The following is a 15,941-nucleotide window of genomic DNA, read 5'->3' on the forward strand; positions in this document are numbered from 1 at the left end:
TTTTCATAATATTACGTTACTTTAAATCATGGTTCTTCCCCGCAGATTTCCATGGGTTAGTAATAAATATTCGACACACGGGCATCTGAGCCACTATCGAGTAAGCCCCGACTAAAATGGTGCAAGTGTACTCAGCAATAATACACTAACGAGCCCCTGAATGCACGAACGAGAATTCCAAAATACGAAGGAACGATGAACCTATGCAAAAATAGGAAGAAAATAATAAATAATAAAATATTAATCAAGGCGCTGGGAGACTGGGCCCACCGGTTGGCCGGTCGTGTCGTGGCCAGTCCCACGTCCAATTCTATATTTTATCATATTTTATTATTTTCCTTGATCTCATGAAAATCCCTTCATTTGAAAAAATATCTTTCGTTTTAAGGAAACTCCTCAGTTTCATGGTGTTTCCTTCGCATCAAGGAAGTAATATAAAATCGGGAAAGGTGTCGTGGGACTGTGTCTACTAGCCGCCCGGCTATGCCCTAGTCGTGGTCGGTCCCACACCTCAAGATTCCTCATTATCTTATTGATATATCCCTCATCTCATGAAAACTCCTTAATTTCATGATATTTCCTTCAAGTCATGTAAAGTAATATAAAATTAGGGAAAACTCGTGGGACCGGGCCCTAGCCGGGCGGTCATGCCCTATCCGGTCCCACACGCCCCTTATTTTATTATTATTATTTTTTATGTTTCCTTTATTCCATGAAATCCCTTGATTTCATGATATTCCCTTCAAATTATGAAAATTCCTTCAAATCATGAAATAATACATAAAATTAGGGAAAGCACACGGGACCAGGCCCTAGCCGGCCGACCATGCCCAAGCCGGTCCCACACGCCCTTATTTTATGATTATTAATATTATTTGTTTCCTTCATCTCATGGAAACTCCTTCACTTCAAGGAAACTCCTTGATTTCATGATATTTCCCTAAAATCATGAAAAATAATATAAAATTTGAAAAAGTGGACCGGGCTCTTTGGCCGGCCGGCCATGCCTTGGCCATATCCTGTCCCACACTTCATGATTCCTTAATTTATTATTATTATTACTAGGTATCACCGGGGCCTACGGCCCCGACTCAACCTTTGATCAGTGTCATAGTCATGTAGACTTTGGTATTAACATAGGTTTTTTAGCCTGGAATATTTCATCAAAATACTCTAAAATATTTTGTTATCCATGTATCCCTACTAATATATTACGGTTCATGTTATCTAGGCATCACCATTGATGATTACTAAAATTTATTCTTTCCAGTGTTTTTTATTCGTTAACCTTGTTGCAATTAAATTATGACCATGACCGCATGGCCATTGATTAAATGTAAACATCACCTTTGAAAACTAACGACAGTCAAAGTATAAGGTGACTTATGAGAATGATACTGGGTGTTTTATCTACCAAAGTAGAACATGCCAACACGGTCTAAATATATGGAATAGTTTAACAAAGTTGATTATTTACTTGAAACAAACAAATGCACAATTCCAGTATTTTCTTACTAAATTATTCTAAAGAAAAAAGTTTCTAAAAATTTAAAAGCAACAGGTCTAAATTTTATGAAAATGTCTAGGAAATCTATACCGAAGAGAAAAACAGTCTGATCCGAATAAGAATTCAAATACCTAAAACAATAAGAAGGTAAATAATGAGGTGAATAATGTAAAAGTTATTGATGATGGTCAAGTTGTTAATGCCTTTTGACACACCCAAAGAACCTGGTGAACCATATGATAACGTGAACTATATAAACTTTAGTTATATAACATATATACCTTGTCAAGAATATAAATGATGAAAATGTGGATTTCAATCTTCTTTCTTCATGCATTTTACTGTCCTAGCATAATATAGTTGTATAGTAGTTGTATTCTTTCCCTAGTCTATATTTTGTCTATGTTGGTTATCTATTTCTGTTTTCGACATTATTTTTGATTGATGTAGCCCCACGCTTCAGTTTTGATTTTAATTTATCCTAATTTTCATATTCTGGTGTCATGTAATTGTGAATTTCCTGGTTGGACCCTATTTTCTTGGAAAAGAATGATCCATGCTTGCTTTTCACACGCTGCTTTTATAAACTCATCTCCATAAAAATGCAATCATATCCTTGTCGATTTCCTTCAATGTTTAATCGAGGTTATCTTCAATGAAGTTTTCATTATTCAAATAAAAATCAAGCATCTTACTATCATGTGACAGTAAAATGCCAATGCTATAATGACACTTAACCTGATCAAAATCATACAACAACAAAAACTGAAAATATTTAGGGGTAATTTACATTACCTCCCCTGGCGAAGATCATAATTTGAGTTACCTCCCCTACAGAACAAATATTAGTAAAACCTCCTCTCGTCACTTTTTCCATCCAAACCCGGTTAGCTGAGTCAACTGCTTCGTACAACTGGATAATTTCTTACACGTGGATTTTATACTTTCCCATAATACCCTCTTGTATAAAGTAGACACCTAGACACGTGTTAGGCCAAGAATCATTTCAAACTTATGGTCGGATTTTCTGAGATTCGACCGTTCAACGGCTGAATTTGTGCGGTCACCTTCAACGGTCATCTTCACCATCCAATTCTATATAAACCAGATATGAAAAGGAAAATTTTGCACCTCTCCTTAAATCCATTACCACAGACCTGCTCTTCTCAAACAAAACCAATCCCACCATCTGAAGTGCAGCCAGAACTATGGGTGATTCATCTTCAAACTCCACCGATGTAAGTAAAACCACCATTAGAGGAGGTAACACTAATTATTATATTTACAGTTAGGAGGTAAAACTAAAGAATTTTTCATGTTTTTGCAGTGTGTTGAACATCTGTGTAGGTGTCAAATTTGCAGGGGAACTACCCATTTAGCCATGAAATGCCCTTACCTCTATTCCAAATGTAGAAAATGTGATGGCTTGCGTAGAGTTTGGGAAGCAAACACTCAATCCAACAAAGGAAGGAGATTCTTGAGATGCCAAAACCAACCAAAGTGTAATGAATTTGAGTGGTTGGATAAAGCTGTTGTAACAGAAATACCAAGAACAGAAAAACAACAGGTAGGGGATGGGTGCTTCAAGTGTGGTAGTGATTCTCATTGGGTTTCACAACGCCCAGAAGCTTCACCTGCTATCCAACAAAAAAATCACACCAATAGCTAGCCTTGATGGGTGTTTTCTCAAAGGGAAATATTCAATTGAAACACATGACATGAAAATGGTCATTGATTCAGATGTTAGTGACAGTATGTTTGCAGAAATATGTGACAGGTTTAAAGGTGCAGTGACTGTGGAAAAGGGAGAACAAAAAGAAAACTAAGAGCATTCACAAAAGTCTTATGTAGCATTCACAAAAAAGGCAGTTTCATCATCTGCTTCATCATTAGCTATTGTTATGTAATAGCATTCACAAAAAAAGGCAGTTCATCATCTGTCCCATTAGCTACTGTTTAATTGCTATGTAGTCTTATGTAATAGCATAATTAGTAATGAAGTAAAAGTATTAAGTTCCAAAAAAAGATGTTCATACTGTTAGTTAAATCCTCCATCTTGGTGGCTTGAATGTCTGAGAATCTGGTCTATTTGGTTCCCTCATTCCATCTGGCATAGTCCCATATAGATTTTGATAATTTCCAATAGTGGTTGATCTTGATGCTGACATTGGGGCAGACCTTCCTCTGCCTTGTGTTGGCGTAGGCCTTCCTCTGCCTGGTGATGGTTCAGTCATGGTCAGTATCAGTGGAAACAACACCTATACTCCTTGGATTCTTTTTCATTATCTGATCCATAACCTCAGGTTTTAACTTGTACCCATCTTCATAAGACCCAAACTTATTTGTTAAAGCTTTACCTTTACCTTTCCAAGCAACCCAGTAACTAAGTACAACACCATACCTTGTCTGCAGTCTACTTTTGATCTTTTTAGGTTGCAATGAGTAATCATCTTCATTAATATCTTGTTCAATGACACTAGCTACCCAACTTGAGTTTGTCATCCTATTGTAGCCAGTACCAGTTTTATTCACACAAATATGCTTAGGAATATACTTAGTGATCTTGATAGTATGCTCATCTGGTTGCCTGTTGTAAACAAAAAAGCCCACAAAGTGTAAAGTTAGATATCATTAAGTTACAAACAAAAAAAGGCCCATACTTAAATATGGTATAACTGGGCTTACCTGTTAGCATAGAGTCTGAATGAACACCTTTTTACTTTGCATCTGCACCTCAATCTGGTTGGATCATCCTTAAACTTCTCAACTTCAATACTGTTGGCAATGCAAAATTTAGTTACAAACAACTTATACTCTGCCATATTGGGCCACATCAACCCTTCCTCAACCTCTTCAGTATCACAAGTCCATTCAGTAACTTCCTCACTCTCAACATCAGCATACATATCATCATATTTCTGGTGATCACTTTTATATTCATTGTACCTTGCAGGTTCTTCTTCTCCTGCTTCCTCATCCACATCAGTATCAGGTTCACCCTCATCATTAAATTCACCTTCAGAACTTGATGAATTGCCACTGTGATAATCATCTTCTATTGGCAGTTCATGTATTGAAGGAGTCTTCAGATTGGTGTACTCTGGTAGTACATCAAGCTCTTCTTCAGGCATATCTAACAACTCATCCACAGTATCGTGTTCTTCATCTAATGCAATAATTGATTCCTTCCTCTTGTTCTTCTTTGTTGCAGCTGACTTCTGTGGAGTTTGAGGTTTGGATGCAAGCTTCTGCTTTGTTGCAGGTGACTTCTGTGGAGTTTGAGGTTTGGATGCAAGCTTCTTCTTTGTTGCAGGTGACCTATGTGGAGTTGTAGTTTGGGTATGCTGAGCAGTCTGAGTTGGCTGCTCTGTTGTCACTGCAGTCTGACTTGGCTGCTGACTTGGATCATCTTCAGACACTTGTGTCATATGATGAGTTGTTTCCTCATCTTCAATCAAACTCCCAACAACATATGGCTTTGTCTGAGATTGCGTGACTGGCACAATATCTCCATCACCCACACCACAATTCACCTCAACTTCTTCATCCACACCATAATTCACCTCAACTTGTTCACCTGGTGGCACAACTTTTAGGGGTCCCTCATGAGTCATGAACAAATGAACTTCATTAGGAACATCTTGATCTGATTCATTCCAAAACTTCAGCAAACCTTTATCATCCACAACATCACAAAGAAAGCCACTCTCTAAGTACTGAAAATCACAATGGTGGCCATCTATCCCATCAATATATTCATAAACATTGTGCAACAGATCCAGCATGTTCAGAGTGTCTCCATCATACTTAGGCCAATACACCTCCTTTCCATTCATATAATCAACGAAACTGAATCCACAAACAGGTTGTTGCCTAGGCCATTCTCCATCATAGTGTAAATAGACATTTTTAGTATCATACACAACATTTTCACTGCAACATAACCAAAAACCTAAATTAATCACCACAATCAACAACTTTAATAGACTGTACAATATACAAAAAACCCAAATCACATGAACAAAAAAAAAACAGAGCATCAAATACAGAAATTATAAAAAATGAAATTAGGTTATTTTCAAAAACCCAATTCCTACACTATATCACATCAGAGACCCTTTTCTCAACTATCACCAACTCACACACAGGCAATTTCTACAATCGATTAAGCATATAACATCCATCCTAAATCAGAGGATAATGATAAAGACCCAAGAACAGCATGCATAACATCAAACCCATAATCAAGTATCAAATCATTAAACGAAAACGGAATGGAAGAACATAAACCCTAGGAAAAAAAACTCACAATCTTCGTCTCCGGTTATGATTCATCACGATTAAACCCTAGAAAACATATGAAACAGAAAGAAATAGGAAGCCAGTTCTTCTCTTCGATCAATTTCTTCTTCTCTTCGATGGAACCCTAAACTCTCCTCTCACAGAAAAATTGGGTTTTTTTTTTCTCTCTGCAACTGATAAACTTTTTTCTCTCTCTCTAATGTTTGTTCCCGCTCTATAGAGGGGTAGTTGTACAGACGAAGGGGTACGTGTTCAATTCTAATCGGCTACCCAAACGGTGCCAAATCGAAACCATCCATTGTCTGACCTGATGCAGAGCCGTTGGATGAAAAGGTACTTTCTCCAACACGTGTCTACTTTATACAGGAGGGTATTATGGGAAAGTATAAAATCTACGTGTAAGAAATTGTCCAGTTGTACGAAGCAGCTGACTCAGCTAACCGGGTTTGGATGGAAAAAGTGACATGAGGAGGTTTTACTAATATTTGTTCTGTAGGGGAGGTAACTCAAATTATAATCTTTGTCAGGGGAGGTAACGCAAATTACCCCAAATATTTAATATCGTTAATTCTAACCTTTTTTCAATTTTTTTTAAAATTATTTAATTTTTTTCTAGCTCAATACTTTGGTTTTTTCATAATCTTCCATAAAATTTATTTTCGAGTTCATATTTAAACAATTAATTTTTAGATTCAAATGACTCGGAAGGCTTAAATCTTCCACAACTATCGATGTTGTTTTATTGCTCTAGATCCTGCAACAGGTTCTCCGGTTCACAAACAAATTACACAAAGAATATGTACCTCTTGTATGTCTTTTTTTTTCTCCAATTCAGAAACGGATTTCACAAAGAATATATTTTCCGTTTTTTACCCTCACCCTGATGCTAGCGAGTTTCAAACGCAGGTCGCTGGTATCATCGTCCAACAACTTTATCATTGTACTACAATTATCACCCAATAACTTTACCATTGTACTCCAGTGACAAATGCATACATCTTGTAGTTCCATTACATGACTAAGAAAGTTTTCCAGTCCTCCAAATCCAATTCATATGGCGATATTTGGCCTCTCTAACTTGGTTGGTCTTTTCTTGGCCTTCTCTAAATTTGTTGGTCTTTTTTTCATTCGCTAACTCATCTGTCATCTCTTTCTTGTCAAGTGTATATATTTTCAATATTTCTCTCCCTTTCTTTTTTCCCTGTTTTAGTAATTCTTGAAGTATGAATCTTAGTCTATTTTATGTGTTGATGTTCTTTATATCTAAACCACCCATCTAAATGCATGTATTTTCCACAATTTTCTTCATGTCTTCCAAGTCAATAAATATTTTTATTTCTTATTATGGACATGTCGAGATGCAGAAGTAAACCCTTGTGTATTAGGTTTCTCTTCATTACCATTATCACCTAAGTGATATTATATTATCCTTATTAATAAGTTTTTACTGGAAAATTCATCGACATATACACAAATCCTTTATATGTTTATCATGAAATTCTATGTTGATGTATTTCATATAGGTACGTTATTGTTTAAATCTATTACTTAAATATATGTATTCGTTTCTTGACATAAGTGATATCAAATGTGAGTCGATCTTATATTCGTTTTCAGTTGTTAGTGTTGCAGTAATCCTTTTTTTAGATAGTTTGGAACCACCTATAGTTTCTAGTATGTTTGAAAATCGGATGTCAATGATTGGATCTTTTTCAAATTTGAATTGCGACTCATTTTTATCTATATTAGCATTTACTTTCCCAATATTTTTATATATATTAGCATTTACTTTCCAAAAATCATTATTTACATACTTGAAAAGGTGTCCTAACGCCCTGTTTACTGTGTAGAAAACGAAATATTGATTGCAAAAATAGGAAATTGGATCTAGCGTGACATTGATCATGACCTTTATAGATATACTTACGTATGTATTTAAAAACCCCTACACCTCCACATATCTCGACATTGATGTGGAAATTGAACATCCTAGACACATATGGGTTAACTTAATGGAAAAATATCTATATTTTTTTGCTATGTATCCCTTGATCACCCCTTCCTTCATCCCACCGACAATATATTGGGTACACCTTCGTCTATGGTTGCACTGTCAACGTGTTTCTTTGGATATCTACTGCAATTTACCTTGTAGCTTACATTTCCGTACAGTCTGAAATAGAGATGGGTCAGATTTTTTGTACGAAAATTCAATACAAATAATTTTCTCAACCTATACCAATGTACTAATTTTTCTAAACTATCCAAGAATAAAAGAGTATACATATGAGGAAAACCACGTTTTCGAAATTCAATCGTAACATATATGCTACCTCTTTACCATACATATTTCCTTTCTTGATTTGTTTCATCAGTAGAATTATTCAGTCATCTCTTCAACTTGAAAACACGGGTTATCAGATTGGAACGATCTGAAATATGATAATATAGTAAAGCTCGTCTTTAATTTGGATTTGCGGTCATTGTCAAGAAGATATATGGTTGATGGTTAAAAACGTGTAATATATATTGAATCCTGATAAATATCGAACATATTCCTAGGAAACTAATGGCTTTCATATTTTTATCCATGGGACTGCCATCATTCACATCTCATGTGCGGAAGAATTCTTAGAACATAACACGATATGTTGTGAGAGAGTATTCTGAATTTTCCAAAGAACATCTTGGTCCAGTGGGGGATTTTGTTTTTCCTATACGCTAAAGGCATGATTAGTTTCGTACATATAAAGCTGAGAAGGATATGGTTCCCTTCTTGTTTCGAGTACTAATGCTCCACTCATGTGTTGAAGTCCCCCGTATATTGAAAAGTATTTTGGAGTTTGGACCCTTTCCTTTTAGAGCTCTTTTATCATGGCTACAACCAAGACTGGTAAATGCATTCGAAGCATTATATTACTCTCACATGTGAATGCAAATTATCTTGACAGGGAATCATCTCCTTTATATAAATCTCTCTAAATCAGGGAGGTTCAAGCAACATAAGGATCGTACATATAAAGCTGAGAAGGATATGGTTCCCTTCTTGTTTCGAGTACTAATGCTCCACTCATGTGTTGAAGTCCCCCGTATATTGAAAAGTACTTTGGAGTTTGGACCCTTTCCTTTTAGAGCTCTTTTATCATGGCTACAACCAAGACTGGTAAATGCATTCGAAGCATTATAGTACTCTCACATGTGAATGCAAATTATCTTGACAGGGAATCATCTCCTTTATATAAATCTCTCTAAATCAGGGAGGTTCAAGCAACATAAGGATTTGGACTTTTCCCTTATGACAACATCTTGCAAAGGTTGAATTTTCTTAGATGATCTAGTAAATATCTCGTCAATCCAGTGCATTTCCTCACACAAATAGCATGCAATGTCCATTTTTCTAAGATAGTACAGATAGATATGTCAAAGTTCTTATCTATAACGCTGTGTACCCACCTCGTCCTTTTCGTCTGACGAACCAAAAATTCATCTGAACCATCCGATGTAAAATTTTCAATACAAATTGTTTTGTTCATGGACAGATGGATTCAATAGATATCAGTTATACGTAGAGTCTTATCTAAGAGCACAAAACCAAGTAACAATTCAGTAGGGAAGTTGCTTTCAAATATGTATGGAACCCAAACAGCTATCAATTGAACCTGCATGCTCCATACTAAGCCACAACAATAGTAACATTTAGATTTGAAATTGTAGATTAATGCATGGTGTATACTTCGTGCGAGGCCACGTCTATCTATTGCAGAGCTTCCTTTGCACGACGTGCTTGTTATGCAACTCCTCGATACAGAATGTTTTCAGGTTAATGGCAAGAATTTAGTGCAAACACTATGTCTCGTAGATACAACACTAATTCCATGAATCTTCATACATTTGATGGGGAAGATGCTTACCCCATAATTGTAGTTTTCTCCCTGTACAGTAGTACGGTGATAAAGTTATTCAACGATGACACCGGTGACCTGGGTTCGAAACTCGTTAACAGCAAATTCTTTATTGTTAGAAAAAATAAATAAAAAATGATCATGTCAACAATGTTAAGTCAACGTGGAACGGCTGGAACTTCTTTCTACACCAAGCACCAAAGGATTTCAAGATAACACTTGTCTAGATTCCCTAGCAAATCTAAATAAACAATGCATAAATTTTCAAGAGAACAAATAAGCAAAAACCTAGGTTGATGGACCAATCACATAAATAATTCATATGGTCTGACATGAGGCGATAGCACACCATGCAAAGACCCAAATGAGCGGATTTAGCTCAGGACCTGTTACTCAGCTAGATTTTAGCAATAAAAGAGCGATGTAATACCGGAGACTCATCATATGCCACACTATTGTTTCTGGAGTTACATGCTTTCTTTGGTTTCTTGGGTATAATCCTCGGAATCAATTTAGACAAAACTCCACGTAGCATCAACTTTCAGCAATCCAGAGATTTGATATTCAATTGAATGATCATCCAAAACAAATTCAGATGGATATGGTTTCCTTCACTATGTAAACTGAGTATATTAACTAATCCTTTCACCACAACCTCGAGCAAAAACAGATCAACTGACAAACCTAACAACCCAAATATTGCAAACAACCAAATAATTCAACATGAAGTCATGAATAGTCCTTAAGTTTCTTAAGGATTTCCTAAATAATCTCTCATGGATTTTCTCCAAAATTGGTATCAAGCCGGTTAACTAATGTTTTTCTCCAAAATTGGTATCAAGCCGGTTGCCTCCTTTTCTTATTTATTTGAGATTTGTACTTCGGGTGCTTATTAAGAGCCACATGATATTGGTAACTAATTCAGTAGTCATCTAGGACACCTACCAACCTAGATGACCCCACAATATATCCTTATGACTTGCCTCCATAAGTGATAGACTTTCTCCAAAAATGGATGCAAAGGAAATCTTTAATGACTCATGCAACATAAATCACATTCTCAACACTGCAGCGGTCTAAGAAAACTGGAAAAAAAAAAGATAAAAATTAAGAATTAACATCAGAAAGAACAAATTAAAATCAGTGCACAATAGCCGATAAAATTAATTTCTTTAGTTAAGAAATCTCCAACTGAAAAACCAAAATTACCTCTTTGTTTATAAACAAAGCTAGGATATCCTTTGAGCTACTGTGCTATTTTGTGAAAAAAACCTTAGCAATCACCTGAAGATTTATCTTTCGAGAGAGAATGAGAGATTTCTCCTTAAAGCTCAAGGTATGGTGGTCATTCAAGATGCTAAAAAATAAAAGACAATTAAATCTATGCAACAATTACCGATATTACAATTAACATAGCGTTTTTAGTAAACAAAATTATTTAGCAAACCGTACCTGGAAATTGAGTGATACCAATACAACGGATTTATCCCTTTCATCTTTGCTAAACTTGCAATATGTTAACTGCTATGTACATGGGTGCACAATCCTTTGGATCTCTCTTTTTTAGAAATAGCAATCTACTAATCTACATGTTCAAGTCGCCCTGTGTCAGAGAAGAAGGAATGATCCTGTAAGAGAAATACTGCAAAACTCAAAATCAAAACCTAGTTTGGAATGCGCATGGTTATTACCATTTCTATGAGCTTGTCACATAAAAATAGCGCTTGTCACGTAAAAATAACGAAAAACATAAAGAAAAGAAAAAAACAGAAAGAAAAAAAGTACTATCAGTAAAATCAGAAAAAAACAACAAAACCAAAATAGAACGGAGACTTAATCCAACCCTTAGTGAAATACTGAAAATTCCTACCGAGAAAGTAAAATCAAAACCAAAACCTAGTAGTGGTTGTTACCATTTCTATGAGCTTGTCACATAAAAAATAACAAATATAAAAAGAAAAGAAAAATCACAATTTCTAATCCTATATGAAGTAAAGCTTATATACAATATGAAGGAAGAAATTGATAAGAAATTTCACTAATACAAAACTGACTAAGCAACTTAAATTCTCACCAACTGTTGTCATTGTATAATTCGGCCATGACCACTGTCGCAATAGAATCATAAGAAACAGTGTACCTTTTGATTGCATTGCACCATTTCTTTGGCAAAGCTCAAACGGACCTTGTTCTTACAATTTATAAAAATAGATTCAGTGGATCACATCCGATGTCCTTGCAGTGACCCAATAATTTATTGAAGCTTCTTCTCCTCAATCATAGGAAATTCATTTTCTCTAGAAGTGAAGGCCCTCGTATAAGTTGCTGAGTGACTGGAAGAGAAGTACACTGAACACATCAGCTTAAGAACTTGGAACCACATAAAATTAAAAACACTCGTTCACAAACTAAGAAAAACTCAGTAAAAGAAAAGAAGATCCTGCTTCGCCTAGATCATGACCATCCTCATTGCTTCCACTCAGCCTTCAATGAAATTGATTCTACCGAGCCTTTAATGACAACTGAACCATTTAGTGGAAGCTCATTGATTCTACTCAGCCTAGATCATGGCCTATCTATTGCCCTAAATAGAACACACAAACCTCAAGATAGTCCATATAATTCGAATAAAATATCTTGTTGTTATAAACTTATGAGCACAACGAAAGCAGTAGCTCCACATATATGAAAAGAAAAGGAAAGGAGAAATCAAAAAGTACATAATCTTTAGACAGTAGTTGTATAAGGGTATAGAAATCCAGCAACTCACTTGAGCTTCTTTGCAATGCAGCAATATACTTCCCCTGGTGAAAGGCTCGTCCAAGTTAGAGCTCAGTTGGTTGTCTTGGTCCATACCCAGCAAAAATTCCTGCACCATATGGGCCACCACCTTTCACTTGCACCATCTTAAAAATCCCAGCTTCAAATGTGTATCCAATGGGAACATATATTAGTCCATGGTGAACCAACTGAGTAATTGCTCTCAACCTGCATATATAGAGGGTACAAAATAGGACTAATCAGTTTTCTTTTTGATGAATATAATTTGTTACTGCTTAGGTAGAGAGAGGAAAGGGTGACTTACACAGTTGTTTCCTGACCACCACCTTGAGACCCAGTACTGTAGAAGATTCCAGCGGGTTTGCCAGCTAAAGATTCTGTTCTCCATAGACCCCCTGTGTGTCTAGAAAACCTTTGAAGTGAGCTTCCATCGAACCCAAAGATAAATCCCATCAGCATCAGCAAGATTGTTAGGAGTAATAATAGGCAGGTCAGTCATTGGTCGCGCACCCATCTTTCCAAGAACCTCTTATGGTACCTGTTACGTAGATGAAAATTATTCAACAACACTATCCAGGGTGAACTTCATTCCACTACGATCACATTTTGATTATATTAATTCATCAATTATCATAATTCTCTCCACTTTATTGAGCATGCTGGAACATTTACATGCCAAAAAAGTAAGCACTTTTCCCCTGCGTCAACAAAAAAGTCAGCACTGTTTCCTAATCTTGATATAACTACGTTTCCTAATAATGTATTGATATAAATAACTATGTTTCCTAATGCTAACATTAAGATACTTCCCCACTTTAATACAGTAGTATAAGAGACTTCCCTAATATTCTTAAAACACCCAACTTATATAATTACCACAACACGACACCCTACACAACCCACGACAACAGGTGATTGGTCACTGTTTTTAACTGATATTGGATAATTTCAAAATCAGTTTGTAAGGTACACGACTATAGTTTGCCATTTTCACCTGGATGTAAATCGAATGCATAGTATTTTGTAACTTACATAGAGAACCTCCGACCTTAGCATTCGAAATAGGAACAACTTGAGGGGTGTCCTTGCTTTTTAGGACGAAGATGACTATAGTTTGTTATTTTCACCTGGATGTATATCGAATTCATAGTATTGTGTACCTTACATAAAGAACCACCGAACTTAGCATTCAAAATAGGAACAACTTGAGGGGTGTCCTTGTTTTTTAGGACGAACAACAACTCCTGACACTTTCAGTTGGTATTCCCACAACCTTTTGCATCTACGGACAATTAGATCACTTAAATAATTAAACGATACTGTTGGGAACAGAATTACATATTTGAAACAGAAGAGAACTTCTCCAATAAGAATTTAGGGGTAAAAACTGAATTACGTCAATAAATCCAAAGGAATACCAAAAGAGATTCAAGATATGTGTAGCAATATTTTTTTTTGTCCATGGTAAAATTAGGTTATGGTTTTACCCTGAACATGAGACAAATACAAATTAAACAGAACCAACCAACTAATGTCAAGTTAAATCTAAGGTGAACCCTTCATCCATTATGGCATGTTAAGCACAACAAAGGTAATGTGGCATCAGTTCATTTAGTCTAGAAAGAATAATACCTCATGCAACAGATTCTCTTAAAATAAATGTTCGTTCAAAAATAGAATAGGAGCAAATGCACGTCCCAGTAGTTTACATGCATGTAGAAGGAAAATGAAAGATCGTGGGGGAAAAATTATACATGTAGTAGTCCTTCCACTTAATAGTCTTTCCAATACCAAATTGCTCACCTTGCTAGCTAGGTTCTCTATCAAAAGAATAAATGCTTCCCATAATTCGCAATAGTTCAATCGGAACTGATTCAACTCTTTGCATAATCCATGACCCGAACGAACTACATACATCAGTAGTAACATGAATCAAATATGTGAAACAATATATTGTAAATTACATTATCTAATTCTCACCGTATCTACTAAGCTGATTGAGATTTATATTACCTGGGTGACCTCAACTTGTATCATTAGATAGCTTCTTCGTGGCTTTGCCAATCGGTTTATTATACAACATTTTCCGACCAATCTATCGACCTTTAAAAATTAAAATGATACAAAAATCAAACAATGGAATTATGTTAAGACAGTCTAAAATTCTAAAAGCAGTTTGGTCACGATGTAAAAAAATAATGATGACATTAACATATCAAATAAGTAAAATCTAATGCGAAATCTCAAAATTGACACAAATCGATCCAATAATATGCTCTTATTGAGACAAGGAAGATGATTAGTATTTCTTATTAGGTGCAGGGGCAGAGACTTAAATCAGATAATAAGGCTCACCTCACGTGGCCAGTGTAATACTTGCTGGCTATATCATCCAGGATATCACAGGGTAGTCGTCAATTGCCTCCAAGTACATGAAGACCAAAGATGAAACACCGAGCAACAGGGCTTTGTATGTATATCGACATCAGCCACTCTGTCCAACTGCTGCGCACCACTTCTGTCAATGGCGCTAAATAAATCAAATTCCATCAGTAAAAATAAGCTTCCTTATCATAATTTTCGATGTCCAGCTAACCAATGATAGCAGCAATCTGGCGTACCGCAACAGATGTCGTATTTAAAAAAAAAAAAAAAGTTTGCTCTAAACCTGTAAAAGCAGTTAAGACTACTTTCTAAAACAATTTAAAACCAATCTCGACTTCGGGTTCGACAAAAATAAGCGCTAATTGAACCCCATATCCAGATGAAATCAATACAATAAAATAGAGAAAACGTTTGATCCCTAGAATTACATACTGCAGAAGTAATCTTTTGTAAGGAGAACACCTATACGTTACGTAATGCTTCGGATTGACAAAATAAATAAAATACACATCTTCATGCTCAAACCTCTGGGGAATCTATATCTTGCAGATAGATAGAAAATCTCAGAATGAGGAAGTAAGAAAATGTACCTGATCGTATTCAAGGATGATGCTCTTGCATTGCATATCTTGATTTGTTGACGCCGTTTGAATGTTAGGGCAAGGAAAAAACATAGCAGAAATTGAAATCAGTCAGGGTGAATGTTAGGGCTAGGAAAAAAATACCAGAAACTGAAATCAGAGAGTGTGTTTCCAGAAAAGAAAAAAAAATAAAAAATAAATCAATCGTACAGGGTGTTAGTACTCAAGGGAGTTGGGTGTAGTTGTGTTTTTTCCCGTTAGTCGTGAGGGAGTTCGAGGGAGTCTCTCAAAATCCCCGTTAGTCGTGGGAGAGTTTAGAAGAGTCTCCCAAACTCCCTAAAAAACCCCGTTAGTCGTGGGGGAGTTTGAAAGAAACTCTTAAACTCCCTGTTAGTGGTAAAAATTAGAATGATAGAGAGTTTTTTTTTTTTTTTGGAGTTCTGGGGAGTTATAGGGAGTTTATAGTGTATTTTTGCCTCACTC

The 15,941-nt window shown here is 35.8% G+C and overlaps 1 protein-coding gene across 10 annotated transcripts; it reads right to left on the bottom strand.

Moving 5' to 3' along the window:
* Positions 1-9,317: 9,317 nt before the first annotated feature.
* LOC113357533 (probable NAD(P)H dehydrogenase (quinone) FQR1-like 1) lies at positions 9,318-15,618 on the bottom strand. Of its 10 annotated transcripts, none has more exons than XM_026600971.1 (10): positions 15,468-15,618; positions 14,848-15,022; positions 14,506-14,595; positions 14,296-14,399; positions 12,797-13,030; positions 12,482-12,699; positions 11,786-12,044; positions 11,164-11,314; positions 10,921-10,995; positions 9,318-10,796 (listed from the first exon to the last, which is right to left on the bottom strand). In XM_026600971.1, exons 5-6 carry the CDS (start codon positions 12,949-12,951, stop codon positions 12,537-12,539), a joined length of 318 nt encoding a protein of 105 aa, XP_026456756.1. In that variant the 5' UTR covers positions 12,952-13,030; positions 14,296-14,399; positions 14,506-14,595; positions 14,848-15,022; positions 15,468-15,618; the 3' UTR covers positions 9,318-10,796; positions 10,921-10,995; positions 11,164-11,314; positions 11,786-12,044; positions 12,482-12,536. The 10 variants fall into 10 exon arrangements, with proteins under 10 accessions (XP_026456756.1, XP_026456753.1, XP_026456748.1 ...); XM_026600968.1 differs by lacking the exon at positions 10,921-10,995 and adding an exon at positions 10,996-11,068; XM_026600963.1 differs by having other exon boundaries at positions 10,921-11,068.
* Positions 15,619-15,941: the final 323 nt, after the last annotated feature.

This window comes from Papaver somniferum, chromosome 3 (genome assembly GCF_003573695.1).
Source record: "Papaver somniferum cultivar HN1 chromosome 3, ASM357369v1, whole genome shotgun sequence".
NCBI classification, from domain to species: Eukaryota; Viridiplantae; Streptophyta; class Magnoliopsida; order Ranunculales; family Papaveraceae; genus Papaver; species Papaver somniferum.